General features: G+C 39.1%; 1 protein-coding gene across 6 annotated transcripts in view; it reads right to left on the bottom strand.

The window, feature by feature from the left end:
• Positions 1–775: 775 nt before the first annotated feature.
• LOC118735079 (1-acyl-sn-glycerol-3-phosphate acyltransferase alpha) overlaps positions 776–20,618 on the bottom strand; it is a 254,120-nt gene continuing 234,277 nt past the window's right edge. For 3 of the 6 annotated variants that reach the window (XM_036464686.1, XM_036464685.1, XM_036464683.1), the window contains 3 exons: positions 1,704–1,887; positions 1,500–1,633; positions 776–1,450 (listed from right to left, as the gene is read on the bottom strand). In XM_036464686.1, the coding sequence (XP_036320579.1) occupies positions 963–1,450; positions 1,500–1,633; positions 1,704–1,879 (798 nt within the window). In that variant the 5' untranslated portion in view covers positions 1,880–1,887 and the 3' untranslated portion in view covers positions 776–962. Of the gene's footprint in view, positions 1,451–1,499; positions 1,634–1,703; positions 1,888–19,300; positions 19,318–20,618 lie in introns of those variants that run through there. The other 3 variants (XM_036464688.1, XM_036464684.1, XM_036464687.1) reach the window with 2 other exon arrangements.

Genomic DNA, 20,618 nt, shown 5'->3' with positions numbered 1-20,618 from the left:
GACTTTTCCAACGCTTTTGACATGGTTGATCACAAAATACTTTTAGTTAAGCTAAACAAATATTTTGGATTTTCTGATGGTGTGGTAAAATTAATGGAAAATAACTTAGTAGCCCATGGCGGAATTATACCAGGCGAAGTAATTAGAGCGAGGAAAAAGATTTTGACACTGACTTGTTTATTGCGCCATGTTAGTAACCGTTGGAAAACGCTGTAGCTAAAAATAAGAGTTCGGAACTGAGGAAACTCTACTCAGGAGTTCCACAGGGGTCTATACTAGCACCAACTTTATTTAGTGTTTTCATGAACGACATCGTTAAATGCTGTAAAAACGTGTCTATCCATTTGTATGCCGATGATGCCCAAATCTACCTCTCTCTTCCAGTCAGGGTTGCCAACCGTACTATAATATGTAGTATTGTACTATTTTTTGGGTCTGCGTACTATATACTGTTGGAAAAAATATAGTATGCAAAAATACTATATTTCTTCAGTTACAAATATAAATATATTTCAGTATTTTTCAAGAAAGAAATGTTTTGAAATCGATGACATTTATACTGAAATAACAATATTAAAAGAAGTATACCTTAAAACAAACTGAACACAGATCAAAAATGGAAACATTATTAAAATATACTCAAATTCACAGTTTATACTGAAAATCTGTAGTTAACTGTGGATTCTGAGTTAACTACGCATTGTGAATTTGGCCCTTAGAAAGATTTACCAAATTTACTTAAAATTATTTCGCTCGGATACAAAATATACTCATATAAACTACACCTTAAGTAAAATTTTATTTCATATTAAGAAAGTTAAGGCACACGGCAGACTTTATACCACCAGACATAAAACTAGGCTTGGTGCGAACTTTTACAGTTCCGCTAATCTCTTATGATGAGCTTGTTTATGTTTATGTTTTTCACAGAAATGTGTGGACCGATGTATCAAGAATCTATATCATAGGCTTCGTATTTCCTGATTTAATTTTCTATATTCATTTTCCATTGTATTCCTCGTGGTTTCAATAATTTCATCTATGTGATTTCGACTATATCCAGCCGTATGGATTTCAGGTAGGATTTGTATAATGGCCTGGCCAGGGCGGAACGTTTTCCTTTCATCATTTAAAAAGTAGTATTTCGATATGACGACGGGTTGAATTGGGCATTGACTTTGCAGAGCAATGTGGAAGGGCCCTTTTTTGAAAGGTAACAAAGTCTCCGTTGTATTGCGCGTACCCTCAGGGAAAAATAAAAGCTTGCAATCACGTTCTCTGATTGCTCTAGACTCCTTCTGTAAAGCATTGATAGAGTCTTTCTTGCTTGCGCGATTAATAAAAAGCGTCCCCCATAACCAAGCTCCAAAACCAAAAAAAGGGAACAAAAGAACTTCCTTTTTCGATACTACAGTTGCCCGTCCAATTACTGGCCATAAATACGCTAACCCTAGGAAAATATGTCAGTATTTCCAGATTAGTCAATATAATATTTTTACCACATAAGTCGATGAAGCTTTGATGATTAATCAGTACAACAGCCCCTTGTTCGATGTGAATATTTTCAAGACCTCGCACTGTCATTGTAACACCTAGTGCTTTGCAAAGTTGTCGGCAACCCCAGGCTGGTATGCTGTTACGATAAATGGTAGAATTTAGAGCTGAATAAATATTTATCAGGAAAAATTTATGTATTTACTTACAGTGCATTTCGATAGTTGCGCGGCCTGAGAAGCATAAGAGGTATGCATAAGAGAACTACAGCCCCAGAGCCAATGATGAATATCGCCATTTTCAGTTTGTATGGAGCCTTTGAGGAAGCACTGAGGATGAGGGCCAACAAACAGGCTAGACCAATCATTTCGCACACGCAGGTCATTTTGCTAACTAAAAATAGAAGCAATTATAAACTATCTTAACGGTTTTTTTCGTTTCCATTATTATTTAAACTATGTATGTATGTACATAAGTACATAGTACGAGCAAGTCGGAGTAAAAGCAAGACTCCTACGAGCGGTGAAGAAAAAGCGACTGAAACTTTTCGAGCGTAAAAGCAAAACAAACATTTTTCAGCGAAAAATGAAAACGGAAAATTTCTGAGTAAAAATGAAATAACTTTTTGTCGATTTTTTGTTGTGAAGTATATGATGTTTCATTTATCCACTTAATTTGTTTGTGTTTTTTTTGCTCTGAAACTTTAAGGGCCTTATTCTGTATCACGAACGATAGGCAAGACGAACGATTCGTCTGCAGACGACAACCTCTCTGATTGCGATTTTAAACTCTATCGGTCGTCTTCGTCTCGCTTTTCATACATTACGTTGCAATGGTCTCGGTAGCGTTTAAACCGGCTAAAATGATGCCGCCGGACTAATTTTTGAAGCATTCCTCTGCAGACGAATCGTTCGTGTTGTCTATCGTTAGTGATACAGAATAAGGCTGTAAGTCCAGTTAGAGGTGCATAACCATAAAGCAGTGTTTGCATTGTTCAATTTTCACAGGCGAATCAAAAGTTGAACGAGAGTTGGCTGCCGACCAACTTCATTGAAAGCGATTTGTTGAAAGGCCTTTTGCACTATTCAACTTTCGCATTCAAAAAAAAGTTGAACAATGCAAACGCTGCTGAACGCCACAGCCATAACTTTGCCAAAACAGTAGTGGAATTCACTACGCTATTTTAAATACACTTGTTATCGTTAAGTCAACTAAACGACAAATTTATCGATTTATCGATTTAGTAAACGTTTTCGTAATAACATTCTTCTTCTTTTTTGGCGCTGTAACCGCCTAAGCGATTTTGGCCGAGTTCAGCAAAGCACGCCAGTCGTTTCTCTTCTGAGCCAACTGACGCCAATTGGAAACGCCAAGTGAAGCCAAGTCCTTCTCTACCTGATCTTTTTATCCCAGTGGGGGCCTCCCTCTTCCTCTGCTACCACCAGTGGGTTCCGAGTTGAATACTTTCAGAGCTGGAGCGTCGGTGTCCATTCGAACGACATGGCAAAGCCAGCGAAGCCGCTGTATTTTAATTCGCTGCACTATGTCCATGTCGTTGTAAAGCTCATACAGCTCATCGTTCCATCGTCTGCGGTACTCGCCGTCACCAACGCGTAAAGGCCCGTAAATCTTCCGCAAAATCTTTCTCTCAAATACTCCAAGAGCCGCCTCATCGGATGTTGTCATTGTCCATGCTTCTGCGCCATATACCAGCATGGGCATTATGAGTGACTTATAGAGCGTGGTTTTCGGACATCGAGATAGGACTTTACTCCTGAATTGCCTACTCAGTCCAAAGTAGCACTTGATGGCAAGAGTGATTCTGCGTTGGATTTCAATGCTGACATTATTATCGGTGCTGACATTATTATCGGGCTGGTTCCTAAGTAAACGAAATTCTCTACTTTCTCGAAATTGTAACTGTCAACAGTGACGTAGGTACCAAGGCGCGAATGTGCTGACTGTTTGTTTGATGACAGGAGATACTTCGTCTTGTCCTCGTTTACCACAGACCCATTCGCTTTGCTTCCCTATTCAACTTGGAAAAGGCAGAACCGACTTCGCGGTTTTTGTTACCGACGATGTCGATGTCATCGGCATAAGCCGTAACAACATTAGCTAGCGTAAAATTAGCTGTTGTTGTTAAGTTCATGACGTCTAGTTTGGTGTTGCTAGCAAAAATAAAAAGTTCTCCAGTACATGATTAAATAATAAATATAGTGAAAATATGTATTTTGAATACCTCGGTTATAATTTATCGGGACGTGAGCAGCAGTTAAACGTGTGGAGGGTAAATCGGCGTATGTTGCGAAGAGGGGACAACCCGTTTGAACTGGCCCCAACGGAGTTCCCGAAATTATACAGGCTAGGACCGAACTTGGCAGCCGATCTAGCTCAACGGTTGGAAATACATTTAAAAGTATCTAGAATAACTGCAATATCAGCTGAAAAGCAGGTCCGGCACTAGATCTTTAAGCTTAATGCAGTTTCTTATAACTAATCTTGTACTTTGGGCGGCTATGCCTCCTTTACGTTTTCATGACACTGGATGTTACCAGCGCCAGAACATTCTCCTCAGCACCTGCTCGTTATGTTGGGGGAACCATTGAGCGATCGAATGCACATATATTTCTATTTTGGTTTCGAAAAATTATGAGGAGGCATACGTTAATCACCATGGCTACCACTCATTGAATGTACAAATGGTAAGCAAATCCTTATGAAGAAAATGATTACATAATTACCACCGCGGCGTATACATATTTGGTATGGATATGCGACCCAAATTTGAAGATTTTAAACGTAAATGCAAAGTATCCGGGAGCACGACATGACTCCTATATTTGGAGCTCCTCTGCAGTGCGACAAGTCATGCAGCGAGCTTTTGCAAATGGAAACAGCAACATGTTTTTGATTGGTAATTCTTTTTGTTACTTTTGTTACAAACAACGAAAACGGCTATTTTTTTTTTATATATATGTACATATGAGAACATATTGCATTGAACTGAATTTGATATAACTCGGCTTTGGAGCCACCTATCGAAAAAGCTAAAAGTTTTTGCACTCCTCCTCCGAAACACCTTTCCAACAAAGTAACAATCTTTCGAATCGGTTAAGAAACATAGGAGAAAATTGTTCCCAATTATTCATGCTTGCCTATTTATATATGGATATATGAGGACATATTGTAACTGTAAATCAACCGTCGTTGCGTGCGGACGTGTTTTTTATCGCTCTCGGTTTTCGAATATTTGCTAATGGGTTCCATAACTTTATTAGTGTCAAATAGATTACTAACACTTAATGAAGTTTTTTCTATGTTCGTGCATAATTTTTGAGACAGTGACTCTTGTATATTATAAGCAAATAACGAAAAAAGACGTTCCTATTAAAAATGCCTTGCTGCTGTAACCATAAAGTTGAGCGTTCGCAACCAAAGATCCAGTGCGCAAAGTGCAATGAACTATTTCATTTAGAATGTGTGAATATTTTGCCAGCAGACGCTGAGTTTCTGCTTAACTCAGAGAGGCCTTTTCGGTGCAAAGTGTGTGCTGAAGCTCGGCGATATTCTATTCGCTCCCCGCCTCCTCCTGTTATTCTTAACGAGAGTGTTGTTGCTACTAATGCCATTGCTTCGGATTCCTCTAGCAAAGAAATCGGTGCCCATCGCAATAACAACCTCCCACAGCAGCACAAAATTCCTAAAAGTGCCTCGCCTAATCAACTAACTAGTACAGCAAGTGGGTCTATCGAAAATGCCAATAATAACCTTAATCTAAACTTAGTGCCGAAAGAGATTGCTACTCTTAGGGCAGAAAATGCCCGCGCTGTCTCGCTAAAGTAAGTGATACCACCAGTGTTGCCGCGCCGTCTCAAGAAAATGTATCCCTGACCAAGCCAAAAATGTATCCAAATATATCCAATTTTCTTTTTTTACATATACATCTCATAATTTGTAAGAAAACCAAACATTTTCATGAAAAAGACATAATTTAACCCATCCTAAGGACTTGGAATACATGTGCATAAAATCAAACATTTGTAATTTCAATTTATAAAGTACATTTTTTGTGCATAAGTATTTTGCAAAGTAAATATAATAAACAGGAAGTACACTCTAAAAAGAGCATGTAAAACTTCTACTGAAAAGTATCTATTTTTCAACAAGAATCTGTATAAATATACGTATAGGTTGTTCAGTATTTGATTTTGAACTTGAGATCTTTAAGATATACACATAAATACACATATACAGAATGTTTAAAATTGCAAAAATTTTCAAACTACAAATACATTTCCTACTAATAATAAACATTATTTTATTTTAAACATTTTATGTGTAATTTTGCTCTTCCGACAAATTCGTTATGTAAAATGAAACAGGCAATGATTAATTTTATTACACCGCATGCAAATTTGCACACATTAAAAGAGGAAACTGGTTACTTCTCTCAATATGCGCAAATAAACAAAATTTTTTTAGAGTGTATTTAAAGTCTTTTCAGTAAAATTCATAAAAGTTTCCTTAAATAAATCAAATTTAGTTTTTTAAACTACATTGAAATCTTCTTTCTTTTTAAATTAACAAATGAAAATATGTGATATGAAAGAGATTACTACAGAAAGAGTATAATTTACTTTATGTATATCGTCGTTTAAAGTACAAAACCGCGTATCGTTATTCTGCAAAACCGCGTAACTGACATTTGCTGCCGAAAATTGGATTTGCTCACGCAAGCTCTTGGCTCAATCCTTATCCATTCGTCCTGAAATATACTAGCCAGAAATACGATTGCTTTATAAAAAAGAGATCCATTTTGAAATATAAGTGTTTTTACTCTATAGAAAATAATTTATGCAACGTCACATACGCGGTTTTGCATTATCTTGATACGCGGTTTTGCATTTTGTTGATACGCGATTTTGTACTTTAAACCACGATATGTATATTAAGATCTTGCATAAAGTATCCTTTTAAGCTAATTAAAGCAATTGCGCTTATACCTATTTTGGTGAGATCTCTTCATATGTTCATTGCTTCGTTCACAAAAAATAAAATGCTTTAATTTCACGCTTAAGTAGCGATTCTTTATACGTGGATACCACTAGTGAGTCCAACAACAAGCAGCAGGTATCATTGGGTTCGATTTTCAATGCAATCGTCTCTCTACGTGCTGAGAATGCTCGTATGCATAATCCCATTTCAACTCTTCATGACTATAATCAGGCATGGGCAGAGAGTTAGCAGGTGCTAAAAGAGCGTAAGCGTTGCGTGTACGTATACAAGCGAGAGCGCATCGATGAGAACACGACAGCATGCTAAATGAATTAGGTACACTAACGCATGCTCACTTTTAGCTCACGCTTGTTTGTGGTAGTGCCCACCTCTGAATATAATAATAAATTAACAAACAAGGCGGACAGCATGCATTCGGATCTCTTACATATGCAGCGTAGCCTTCGGGAAAAAGGTGATGCTATAAAATCACTCACAATGGAAATCAAAGATCTACGTGCTACTGTTAGTGTTGCTTTTGTGAAGGTACGTAGTCAAAAAGAAGCGAATTACGAAATGGTGCACTTATTGATGTTAGTACCACTAACAATCTGCGATCATATCGCGCATGGAAGCCAAAACTTAAGTTCTGAACACATTGAAAACGACGAGCTACCGACCACAGCTTCCAATTTGTCATCTTTATTATCTAAGCGCTTTGTCGATGGCGACATGACTTCTTTGAACGCTGCAGCGACATCATGAATTTGTACGAGTTTGACATAAAAGAAGAGGAAGAACCTTATCTGTCGCCAGAAAAATAGAAATAGATCTAATCGGGCCACAACCACAGCCGCCGCGTAGCCCGGTCGTCGCCAAAATAATTATCTACATAAGAGTACGTGTTAAAATAATTTGACAGCTGTGGTTTGTAGCTCGTTGTTTTCATTGTGTTCGGGCTATAAGGCTAAAACCTCTGTAGTTGCTAATAATGCCCTCGCTGTCCCCTGCAAAAATCGTTGGACCATGTAGTCTATTTGTGGTATATTGGAGTACTTACAAAAGTGCTCCTCTGTCATGCTGTAGCGGACCAACTCGTGTCTCTGCACCAGCTTATTGTTACCCTATCACTGCTCGTGCTTTAACGAAATGTGATTGAAGTTAAGCATTTGAAAGTACATTTGCATGTCTGGCTGTAGCTAAACGTGTAGAGATGCTAGCTATTATTTCTTAGCTCCCAGCATGTTCGGGTTCGAATGTCGTCAGAGGCAACATGTAATTTTTAATTTTTGTTTGTGGTTTTTATTCATTTCAAAAAAAGCATCTGCGAAGTGAAGAACAAAAGCGTGTACAAACGAAAAAAATATAACAACAATGTCATTGGAGTATGTTAGGAGTAGTTTTGTGCTACTCTGATGTAATGCAGAGATGGAGTACATGGTCCTGCCCTAGGACATCGCAATGTTAATTGGACCATATTTTTTATATGAATTGTGGTTAATTTTGGAGTACTCCTTGGTCCTTCGGGAGTACTCTTTACATGCATGCATGGAGTAGTCGCGATTTTTGCAGGGTCTCTACTGTTGTCTCTGGTGCTTCTGATAAAAATGTGTACACTCATGCTGGCTCGGTGCTGCCAACGAATGTTACACACACTTCCACATATACTGAAATGCCTGCGGTCTCTGTTGCTGCTGGTACTGCTGTTAAAAATGTGTACACTCATGCTGGTTCGGCGTTGCCAATGAACGCTGCGCACACACACATATGCTGATATGTTAAAGACGACTGCTGATAACTCGACTGCGAATTTTACATACTCATTGGCGCCTGCTGTTAGCTCTGCAGAGATCAAAAATGCACAGTGGTCTACTGTTGAGAATAAAAGGGGTAAAAAACAAGTAAGGGTTGTTGGTACAAACATTAGCAAAGACTTGGATGTGGCTGTCCGATATAAGTGGTTACATCTAGCGTCATTCTCGCCATCTGTTTCGGAAGAAGATATAATAAACTATGTTTCCAATCAGGCGGGTTTGAACAAAGATACATTAGTATGCTATAAACTAGTTAAAAAAGATGTGGAAATTTCAAGTCTAAAGCGTGTAAACTTCAAGCTGGCGGTGCCGGAGACAATGTTTTCTAAATTGCTTAGTTCGGAAATCTGGCCCACTAACGTGACGGTCAAACCTTTTCGGTTTTTTCCAAAGGACCAACAACAGCCGCTTCAGACATAGTTAATTCTCCCCCCTTTTGCTAATAGCTTAAGGGTATACTTCCAAAATATGTCTGGCATGCGAACAAAAGATGATATCGTGCATTATTTTACTGCGCAGATGGATAACGACGTCTATGTACTTGTTGAGACATGGTTAACCTCAAACTTTTTTGATGCTGAATTCTTCGATGCTAACCTCTTCAACGTCTTTCGTAAAGACAGGGATGCTGTGAAAACTGGTTGCCAAAGAGGTGGTGGTGTAATCGTTGCTGTCAAGCGCGAACTACGCGCGCTCCTGATCTCTCTAGCTAATGATGATTCACTTCTGGATCAACTTTGCGTCAGTATTAGTGGCAACTCTTCAAAAGAATCCCTGTATGTAGTAACCTCATATATACCACCAGGAAGCTCATATGAGTTATAACTACAAAGCACATGCTGATAATATTTCATCATTAGTTTTAATTATTTTGCGTGATAACCATTAATGTGTTCTGGGAGACTTTAGTTTATCCAATATTAATTGGGTTAGCAGTGAGTCATGCCCTAGTCTCATAGCTCATAATATGGTTGCCGATCATGAATTATATTTAGTAGATAGTATTTTGAGTCTTAACTTGAAGCAAATTAATAGTTTTGCTAATGAATTAAACAGAATATTAGATCTTATTTTTGTCAGTGATAACTTGAATTACCGAATTTGCGACTGTATTAACCAGGGACCGCAAATAACGATTATCCTTTGAAATTTCAACTCAAAAAATCACGCGGAAAGAGAAATGCTACGTGCATAAGGAGTAAACCAATATATTTCTTATTACTCGGAGTACCTTCAGCGGCACTAATTTTTATTTTTTAATTTTTACTTATAAAAATCAAGTTTAATCATTATATTTTGAGTTGTATTTTTTACTCAGAAAATAATCGTTATGTTTTGAGTTTTGTTTTTTGCTCGGAAAATAATCGTAACGTTTTAAGTTTTATTTTTTGCTCGGAAAATAATGGTTACGTTTTAAGTTTTATTTTTTGCTCGGAAAATAATCGTTACGTTTTAAGTTTTATTTTTTGCTCGGAAAATAATGATTACGTTTTAAGTTTTATTTTTTGCTCGGAAAATAATCGTTATTTCTTGAGTTTTATTTTTTTCTCAGAAAATAAAACTTAATTTTTGCGTATGCGCATGCGCATGTGTGAATACACAGGGGGCGGCTGCATTGAACCTTTAACGCCACTGTGGAGTGAGTAATGAAAATACAGATACCAGGGCAGAAACAAAGAGAACCACATTTCTAAAGAAAAAGTGCAAAAAAGCGCATACGCATACGCAAAAATTAAGTTTTATTTTCTGAGAAAAAAAAGAACTCAAGAAATAACGATTATTTTCCAAGCAAAAAATAAAACTTAAAACGTAACGATTATTTTCAGAGCAAAAAATAAAACTTAAAACGTAACCATTATTTTCCGAGCAAAAAATAAAACTTAAAACGTAACCATTATTTTCCGAGCAAAAAATGAAACTTAAAACGTAACCATTATTTTTCGAGCAAAAAATAAAACTTAAAACGTAACGATTATTTTCCGAGCAAAAAATAAAACTCAGTTAATAACGATTGAAAAGTGATTTTTATAATAAAACTTATAACCGTTACGGTCCCTGGTATTAACCCAATTACAGCTACGGATAAACATCATATTCCACTAGTTATAAAGTTAGACTTTTATTGTTTTTCCGCTATTAAGGACAACAAATTGTCATTTAATTACTCATTACGCGATTTTTTTAGTTTTAATGAACTATTGTCGAACATTAACTGGGATGATTTGTTTACTAACCTAGACACTGCATACTGTTTTTCTATATTGAAGTCAATCTTATATGAACTCTGCCTGGATAATATACCGGTTAAAAAGAAAAAGCCGTATAAATTGCCCTGGTATTCAAAAGATTTAAGAAACCTAAAAAACCTTAAAAACAAATTCTTTAAAAAATTTAAAACTAACTATGTTCGTGACACTGAGTAGAATAATAAATCTAACCCCAAATTGTTCTGGAACTACGTGAAATCAAAGAAAGGAAAGAAATTAGGTTTTCAAGTTGACTGTATTTATACAGACTTCTCAAAAGCGTTTGACAGAGTGTCACATAGTATATTAATTCAAAAGCTTGCTTGCATTGGCTTTCATTCTATTTTTCTGCGTTGGTTGGACTCGTACTTGTGTAACAGACGGTGTGTTGTCTCAATTGACGGGGCTACTTCTAGCCCGTTCGTTCCATCTTCTGGAGTGCCACAGGGTAGTGTCTTAGGTCCACTTCTTTTTATACTTTTCATCAATGACATTAGTAGTTGTTTTTCTTTTGCAAAATTTCTGCTTTATGCGGACGATTTAAAAGTTTTCTCTGTAATTAAAAACACATCTGATGCAATTAGGCTTCAAGATGATATTGATAAGCTTCATTTGTGGTGTCTGAAGTCACGCCTTTCCTTGAACATTAGTAAGTGTTTTCAACTAACGTACTCTAAAATTTCCAATTCTCTGCTTACCAGTTATCATATATCGGCTAATGATCTAAATCATGCTGATGAGATGAAAGACCTTGGCGTAGAGTTTGATGATCGATTTTCTTTCAATAAACACATTAGCTATGTAACTGTAAAGGCGTATTCTGTTCTAGGCTTTGTAAGACGCAATGCCTCAAAACTCCCGGATCCTTATACATTCAAGTTACTGTATTCATCATTTGTTCGGTCACATCTCGAATATGCGGTTTTTTTTGGAGGCCGTATAATCAGAATGCTATAAACAGGTTTGAACGTGTTCAAACAATTTTTCTCAAGTTTGCCCTTCGCTGTTTGAACTTTTCAGACCCCGTGCCGTCATATTCTTCACGTCTCATGCTTTTGAATCTCAAGTCCTTACAAAGTCGCAGGTCTGTCTTGTGCCTTTCGTTTACATATAATATTAATGGTATTGTTGATTTAACGTTTTTGTTAGAAAGGATAAGATTTAATATCCCCAGGCGATCCCTTAGAAATTTCCTTCCGTTTTATGGTTGTAATGTTAGAACGCAATACGCCAGTAAAACCCCGATTTATCGTGCCATCAGTGAATTTAATGCCATGAATAATGTACTCGAGGAAGACTTTTCAATCCCAAAGATGGCTTTTTTAAATCTTTTGAATTCCTATTTTTAGCTTTATGAATTATTTCTAATAGTACTAAACTATTGTTGTACTCTTCTAGTCTGCAATGTTATTATAAAACCATAGACTAAATAAATAAATAAATAAATAAATAAATAAAAAATGTTGTATGGAACTGAATTTGACATAACTTGGCTTTGGAGCTATCTGGCTCATTTTTGGCAGGTGTATTTATCCTTATGTAGCGAATGTATATTCTGAGTTTGAAGCAAATCGGGCTACAAATGCGATTTTTTAGTATAGCTCGACCCCTGCGCCTCCTATCGGAAAAGTCAAAAGTTTGTGCACACCTGCTCCAAAACACCTCTCCAACAAAGCAACAATCGTTCGGGTCGGCTAAGAAACATAGGAGAAAATTGTTCCCAATTAATTCATGTTTGCCTATTTATATATAGATGTAGCGAATGTATATTCTGAGTTTGAAGCACATCGGACTATAAATGCGATTTTTTAGTATAGCTCGACCCCTGAGCCTCCTATCGGAAAAGCTAAAAGTTTGTGCACACCTGCTCCAAAACACCTTTCCAACAAAGCAACAATCATTCGAATCGGTTAAGAAACATAGGAGAAAATTATTCCCAATTATTCATGCTTGCCTATTTATATAATATACTAGCAGACCCGGCGAACTTCGTCCCGCCCAATATTAATTTTTTTTTATTGAAACATTTGGTCCAACGTTTTCGCCAGCAATTCACGTTCACTTTGGTTTTGTGGTCGATAGAAGGCATATCCTCCATTGCCGTCTTAAATAACCTGACGAAAGCGTTATACCGGGAAGAAGTCCTTGCGGCTCGATGGTGAATCGTCCTTGAATCTGTATAGTATAGTTGGTGGCAATTTCCAAACTGATGAGTCTCATTGGTCCACTTTCTGTTTAGTCACCGTAAAGCAAGGACCGCAATGGTTCTGATGGTTGATTTAACGGGGGTAATTTGACTTTGATCCCACCTGTCGTTTTAAGTTGTGAACTTAATCTGTACAGGGACCTACTCAAATACATAAAAAAATTCATTTAATTCGTTTCGGTCGTTGAGGAGGAGTTCACCCACCAGAATAAGTCTTTTATATACCGACACTCTTCGGATTCGCTATACGGAGAAAATGCGCACATCATCAGCGAAAAAGTTCTCAAAAATCAACGGTAATTTATAGCCATTTAAAACTTGCACTTTATGAAACTGAAATTGAGTGAACTACAAAACTGCATACTCAAAATTAGGTGCCATTTGATGAAAAATGAACTATATTTCTATAAAAAATTAAAAAAAAAAATCTTTATTTTGAAAAAGAAAAAACACTGTATTCTGGGTGTATATATTTAAAGATAGGTAAAGGTTTCATTACGTTTGGAAAGCGCCACGCCCCCTTTTCCAGTAGCCCAAAAATCTATATACCAATTTCCAGGACACTACCACAAATACTTCCAGACAAATTCGGTATGAAAAATTCGATATGTATGGCTGATCCTTTAATATAACGAAAGTCTGCAGTAGGTGACCAAAATTTCAAAAAGAGCGCTACAGCCGTTCGCGAGATAACCTCTTATAACACTTACATAATTAGTGTAGGTACCACAGGTCAACGCCGATTTTGATGCGGCAAATGTTAAAGCTGTTTTTGGTAGACTTTTTTGTGCTGATTACGAATCCATAAGTATAAAGTTTCCATCAGCTTCACATTTTGAGAAAAACGTGGGAAAGTGCAAGCAAGGAAACAAAAGGTGATGGAACCTTCCACTTAGGCTTAAATTAAAGCTAAAGCTACTGGCTACTATCCCTGAAAATACTATTCCTGCACCTTGCCCTGATGGCCACCTATACTCAATTACTTTTTATCGTCCAATAATAAAAAAACTACTGGAAAATTATGCAACTGACAAAAAAAATGTGTAAAAATCAGTGTTAGTTGTTCAATAAATGACTATAGGTGACCTTAGGGTCAAGGTACAGGAATGGTATTTTCAGGGATTGAAGTCAGAAGGCCAAGCCTTAATTTAAGCCTAAGTGGAAGGTTCTATCACTTTTTGCTTAATTGCAGGAATTTGCAGGGATAGTAGTCGAGATTTTTAGCTTTAGTCTAAGCCTAAGTGGAAGGTTCTACCACCCTTTGTTTCTGTGCTAGAGCCTCTCGAATATTGCAAATAAACGCGACTTTTTGACACTTTGACCTCGTTTTTCTTAACATTTTGAGCTGATGGAAACTTACGGATTCGTGATCAGCACACACAATTTTTTTAATTGTCAAAAATATATATTGTCAACATTTGCTCCATCAAATTTTTTTCCATTTTTGTTGGCCTGTGTAATAAGTATTGTTAATTAGCCAATACCCGCATGTTTGCGGAGCCTTCAAACACCTTTCGAACTGTAAAACAATGACTCAATTCTATTCTACGCATATCTATAATACGGGTATCGAATTTCAAGACAAATCGGACCTTAAATAAGATTTTTGGAATAGATCGGTATCTGGTCCACCTATCAGAAAAAATATCCTATATGTTAACCCAGGCAATAAGCTACCTACGTACCAAATTTGAAGCAAATCGGATCATAAATAACACTTTTTCGAATAGATCGGTCCTGGTGTACTACCATAAATAAGATTTTTCGAATAGATCGGTATCTGGTCCACCTATCAGAAAAAATATCCTATATGTTAACCCAGGCAATAAGCTACCTGCCAAATTTCAAGCAAATCGGACCAAAAATAAGATTTTTTCGAATAGAGCGATCCCTGGCCCACTTAAAGGAGAAAAATTATCCTATATGCTAATCTATGCAAAAGGCTACCTACGTACCGATTGAATTTTTTTGGCGTAGTTCGACCTATCGAAAAAATTAAAACTTTGTGCACTCCTACTTGTATGAGACATACAAGAAAATTGTTCCCAATTGATTCATGCTCACAATGAATTTCACAATTATCCGAAAATTTCCAAGCTTCCCAACGAATTTTAACGAAGGTGCATCGTCCAAAATCATCAAATCATGCGAAAAAGGCAAAATTTCGTCGAAAAAATTCAAATTTTTCGTGTTCTTTGGAATTTTTCCGAGTTTTCCACTTAGAATTTTCTATTTTTCCATTTGAAAGCCATTCAGAAGGAATTGCACACAAAATTCCATACAAAAAAATCAATTTTCGATTTTTCCAATTTTCTGACTTTCCCGGAGGGATTTCCCAAAATTTTCTTTCGTAAAAACGTTCTCCTGACAGATACGAACAACTAAGAGAAAATTTTAGCCAAATCCGCCCAACCGTTCTCAATTGATGAATTACTATACATTTTTCACACCATTTTTATATATATAGATATACGTATTTAATACATACATTCTTGCCACTGCTAATCACATGAATAGAAATCCTAAAAACGAAAATGTGAGTGCAATACTCTCTTAAAATGTTTTAGATCCATCGCACACCACGGGCTTTATCGGCCGCCGATTTAGTTGGGCTTGCTAGTCTTTCAATTGCACCACAACTAATTGGTGGGAGCGATTAAGTTGGTGTAGTGTGCGCACCTCCATACATCTTCATGTACATATTTCAAGCGAGCCCTACTATTTAAATAGGCGGCCGATAAATTCTGTGGTATGAGGTGGCTCCTTGGAGTGCAATGGGGTATAGTCATTGCGCTGGGTATGCAGTTACAGTTGCATGGCTATACTCAATCCCGACTCTTGCGTCCTCGTTCGCGCACTCTGGGAAACGTGAGCAATCCATGTGCGAGATGCGGTAACCAATCCGAGTGGAGCCTTGGGTCACGGCAGAATGAGAGGGAGCTTCGGTGGGGCCACTCTGACTTATTCGGTTTAAGGGCTCACTGAAGTCTGCAGCGTCTGTTCACCAGTAGGTGCGGCTGCAAGCGGGTGTCTGCTTGGAGCAAGCGGCTCGCTATATAAACGTATATTTGGTTGCGAAACCACCCCCGTCCCAGCAATGGGTTGTGCGCTGGGCTTGGGATCCGCCACTTTCAGTGAAGAAGCAAGCCAAAGCCTCGGATGAGACCCCCCCTTATGATGACGACCACGGCAAACGTTTACAGGACTACGATTTGAGGGCATGCACCTGGAATGTGCGGACCCTTAATGGGGAAGGTGCCTCTGCCCGGCTGGTTGATGTCCTCGTAAGGACAAAAGCTGACATCACCGCCATCCAAGAAATGCGTTGGACGGGGCAAGGCAAACAATGTATAGGGCCTTGCGACGTCTACTACAGCTGTCGTGTAAAGGAGCGCAGATTCGGAGTTGGATTTGTGGTGGGAGAGAGACTCCGTCGCCGAGTACTGTCGTTTACCCCAGTGGACGAGCGTCTAGCCACAATCCGCATCAAAGCGAGATTCTTCAACATATCGCTCATCTGCGCCCATGGCCCGACGGAAGAGAAGGATGAGGCAGCCAAGGATCTCTTCTATGAGCGCTTGGAGCGCACGTACGAGCGCTGCCCCCGTCATGATATCAAAATCGTGCTTGGCGACTTCAATGCCAGGGTGGGCAAAGAAGAGATCTTTGAAACCACCGTCGGAAAATTCAGCCTCCACGACGAAACGTCTGACAACGGATTGAGGCTGATCGACTTCGCCGGGGCCCGAAACATGGTAGTATGCCGTACTAGGTTCAAGCATAAAAAGATCCATCAAGCTACCTGGCTGTCTTCGGATCGAAAAACGAGAAACCACATCTATCATGTTGTGATAGACGGAAGGCACGCTTCCAGTGTTTTAGACGTACGCTCACTCCGAGGCCCAAACATCGACTCGGACCACTATCTTGTTGCAGCCAAGATACGCACCCGCCTCTGTGCAGCAAAAAATGTGCGCCCAAATATGCTAGGAAAGCTTAACGTCGAAAATCTGCAATCACAACAGACAGCCAGCGCTTTCGCTACTCGACTCTCACACCTGCTCTCAGAGAGCACTCTTCAACAAACCGACATATGCGAGCAGTGGAACCACATTTCCCGCTCATTAAGTACCGCCGCCGAAGAAGTAGTCGGATTTCAGCGAGCGCGAAAGAACAACTGGTACGATGAGGAGTGTCAGGAAGCTGCAGAGAAAAAAGATGCCGCCTACAGGGCCACGCTGCGATCGGGCGCAAGGCGCTATGTGAGCCCGCTATAGGGATCTGAAGAGGGAAGCGAGACGTATTTGCCGCAACAAGAAGAGAGAGGCCGAAATACGTGAGTGCGAAGAGCTTGAAATGCTGGCCGACAGGAGGAATGCCCGAAAATTTTACCAGAGAGTTAGGCGACTTACGGAAGGTTTAAAGACCGGGGCGCACTCCTGTAAGAACAATAATGGCGACCTAGTAACTGATGTCCAGAGCGTACTTAAATTATGGAGGGAACACTTTTCCGCCCTACTAAATGGTAGCAGCACGGAAAGTTGTGGAGAAGAAGAACCCGAGCCCGCAGTCGATGATGACGGAGTCGACATTCCACCGCCTGATTATGACGAGGTACGTATAGCAATAACGCAGCTGAAAAACAACAAAGCCGCTGGAGCTGACAGCCTGCCAGCTGAGCTATTCAAGTACGGCGGCGAGGAGTTGATAAGGTGCATGCATCAACTCTTGTGCAGAATATGGTCAGATGAACTCATGCCCGACGACTGGAATTTAAGTGTGCTCTGCCAAATCCACAAGAAAGGTGACCCCGCCATTCGCGCCAACTACCGCGGGATCAGCCTTCTAAGCATAGGTTACAAGGTCTTATCGAGCGTATTGTGTGAAACACTGAAGCCCACCGTCAATGAACTGATTGGGCCTTATCAGTGTGGCTTTAGACCTGGCAAATCCACCATAGACCAAGTATTCACAATACGCCAAATCTTGGAAAAGACCCGCGAGAAAAGGATCGACACTCACCACCTATTTGTCGACTTTAAAACCGCTTTTGACACCACTAAAAGGAGTTGCATATACGCCGCTATGTCTGAATTTGGCATCCCCTCAAAACTCATACGGCTGTGTAAAATGACGTTGAGCAATACCACCAGCTCCGTCAGAAAACGGGGTTTCAGACAGGGCGACTCCCTGTCATGTGACTTCTTTAATCTGATGTTGGAGAAGATAATAAGAGCTGCAGAACTGAACCGCTCAGGAACAATTTACTACAAGAGCGTGCAATTGCTGGCTTATGCCGATGACATCGACATCATCGGTAACAAAAACCGCGAAGTCTGTTCTGCCTTTTCCAAGTTGGATAGGGAAGCAAAGCGCATGGGTCTGGTGGTAAACGAGGACAAGACGAAGTATCTCCTGTCATCAAACAAACAGTCAACACACTCGCGCCTTGGCACCCACGTCACTGTTGACAGTTACAATTTCGAGAAAGTAGAGAATTTCGTTTACTTGGGAACCAGCATTAACACCGATAATAATGTCAGCATTGAAATCCAACGTAGAATCACTCTTGCCAACAAGTGCTACTTTAGACTGAGTAGGCAATTCAGGAGTAAAGTCCTCTCTCGACGTACGAAAACCGCGCTCTATAAGTCACTCATCATGCCCGTGCTGGTATATGGCGCAGAAGCATGGACAATGACAACATCCGATGAGGCGGCTCTTGGAGTGTTTGAGAGAAAGATATTGCGGAAGATTTACGGGCCTTTACGCGTTGGCGACGGCGAGTACCGCAGACGATGGAACGATGAGCTGTATGAGCTTTACAACAATATGGACATAGTGCAGCGAATTAAAATACAGCGGCTCCGCTGGCTTGGTCATGTCGTTCGAATGGACACCGACGCTTCAGCTCTGAAAGTATTCAACTCGGAACCCGCTGGTGGTAGCAGAGGAAGAGGGAGGCCCACACTGCGATGGAAAGATCAGGTGGAAAAGGACTTGGCTTCACTTGGCGTTTCCAATTGGCGTCAGTTGGCACAGAGGAGAAACGACTGGCGTGCTTTGCTGAACTCGGCTAAAATCGCTTAGGCGGTTACAGCGCCAAAAAAGAAGAAGAAGAAGATGAGGTTGCTCCTATAGCTGCATTATTACATCTATTCTGTGTGTTGCAATATCCACGGAAGCAGCAGTTATGAAGAAAATGATTTAAAAATATTAGACAAATTCTCTACTTATATGTTTGGCTTTCATTTGTGTTATTTTTCCAACGTCAAAAGCTAGACTTTTTTTTTAAAGTTGGTATACCAAAAAATACGAAACACGTTTTCTGTCAGATAGCTAACATGGCGGATAAGAAGAAGAAGTGAAACTACCCGGAAAAAAAGAATCTTATATGCTAATCTAGGCAAAAAGCTAACTACGTACCAAATTTAAAGCAAATCAGACCATAACTGCAATTTTTTCGAATAGATCGGTCCCTGGTCCACTTCCCGGAAAAAAATATCCTATGTGCTAATCTGGGCAAAACCCTACCTACGCACCAAATTTTAAGCAAATCGGACCATAACTATGATTTTTTCGAATAGATCGGTCCCTGGTCCACCGGAGGGTTTTCCCAAAATTTTCTTTCGTATAAACCTTCTCCTGGCAATTACGAACAACTGAAAAAGAAAAATTTCCCAAATCGGCCCAACCGTTCTCAATTGATGAATCACTATAAATATTTCACACCATTTTTATATATATAGATAGATATGTATGTATATGAGAACATATTACATGGAACTGCATTTGACATAACTCGGCTTTGGAGCCAGCTATCGGGCTTATTTTATGCTAGGTGTATTTATCCTAATGTAGCGAATGTATATTCTGAGTTTGAAGCACATCGGACAATAAACGCGATTTTTTAGTATAGCTCCACCCCTGCGCCACATATCCGAAAAGATAAAAGTTTGTGCACTCCTCCTTCGAAACACCTTTCCAACAAAGTAACAATCATCCGAATCGGTAAAGAAACATAGCAGAAAGTTGTTCAAAATTATTCATGCTTGCCTATTTATATATGGATATATGAGAACATATTGCATGGAACTGAATGTGACATAGCTCGGCTTTGGAGCCAGCTATCGGGCTTATTTTATGCTAGGTGTATTTATCCTAATGTAGCGAATGTATATTCTGAGTTTGAAGCACATCGGACTATAAAAGCGATTTTTTAGTATAGCTCTACCCCTGCGCCACCTATCGGAAAAGTTAAAAGTTTGTATACACCTCCTCCGAAACACCTTTCCAACAAAGCAGCAATCATTCGAATCGGTTAAGAAACATAGGAGAAAATTGTTCCCAATTATTCATGCTTGCCTATTTATATATAGATGTAGCGAATGTATATTCTCAGTTTGAAGCACATCGGACTATAAATGCGATTTTTTAGTATAGCTCGACCCATGCGCAAAAATTGGAAAAGTTAAAAGTTTTTGCACTCCTCCTCCGAAACACCTTTCCAACAAAGCAACAATCATTCGAATCGGTTAAGAAACATAGGAGAAAATGCGATCTTTTAGTATAGCTCGACCCCTGCGCCACCTATCGGAAAAGCTAAAAGTTTGTGCACACCTGCTCCAAAACAACTTTCCAACAAAGCAACAATCATTCGAATCGGTTAAGAAACATAGGAGAAAATGCGATCTTTTAGTATAGCTCTACCCCTGCGCCACCTATCGGAAAAGTTAAAAGTTTGTATACACCTCCTCCGAAACACCTTTCCAACAAAGCAGCAATCATTCGAATCGGCTAAGAAACATAGGAGAAAATTGTGAAAATCTTTTAGTTTGTGATAGGCTTGTCTGATCTGTT

The sequence above is a fragment of the Rhagoletis pomonella genome, unplaced genomic scaffold (assembly GCF_013731165.1).
Source record: "Rhagoletis pomonella isolate Grant_MI unplaced genomic scaffold, Rhpom_1.0 Rhpom_scaffold_00003, whole genome shotgun sequence".
NCBI classification, from domain to species: Eukaryota; Metazoa; Arthropoda; class Insecta; order Diptera; family Tephritidae; genus Rhagoletis; species Rhagoletis pomonella.
The sequence above is the reverse complement of the archived record's forward strand: the minus strand, read 5'-3'. Positions and strand labels throughout refer to the sequence as shown.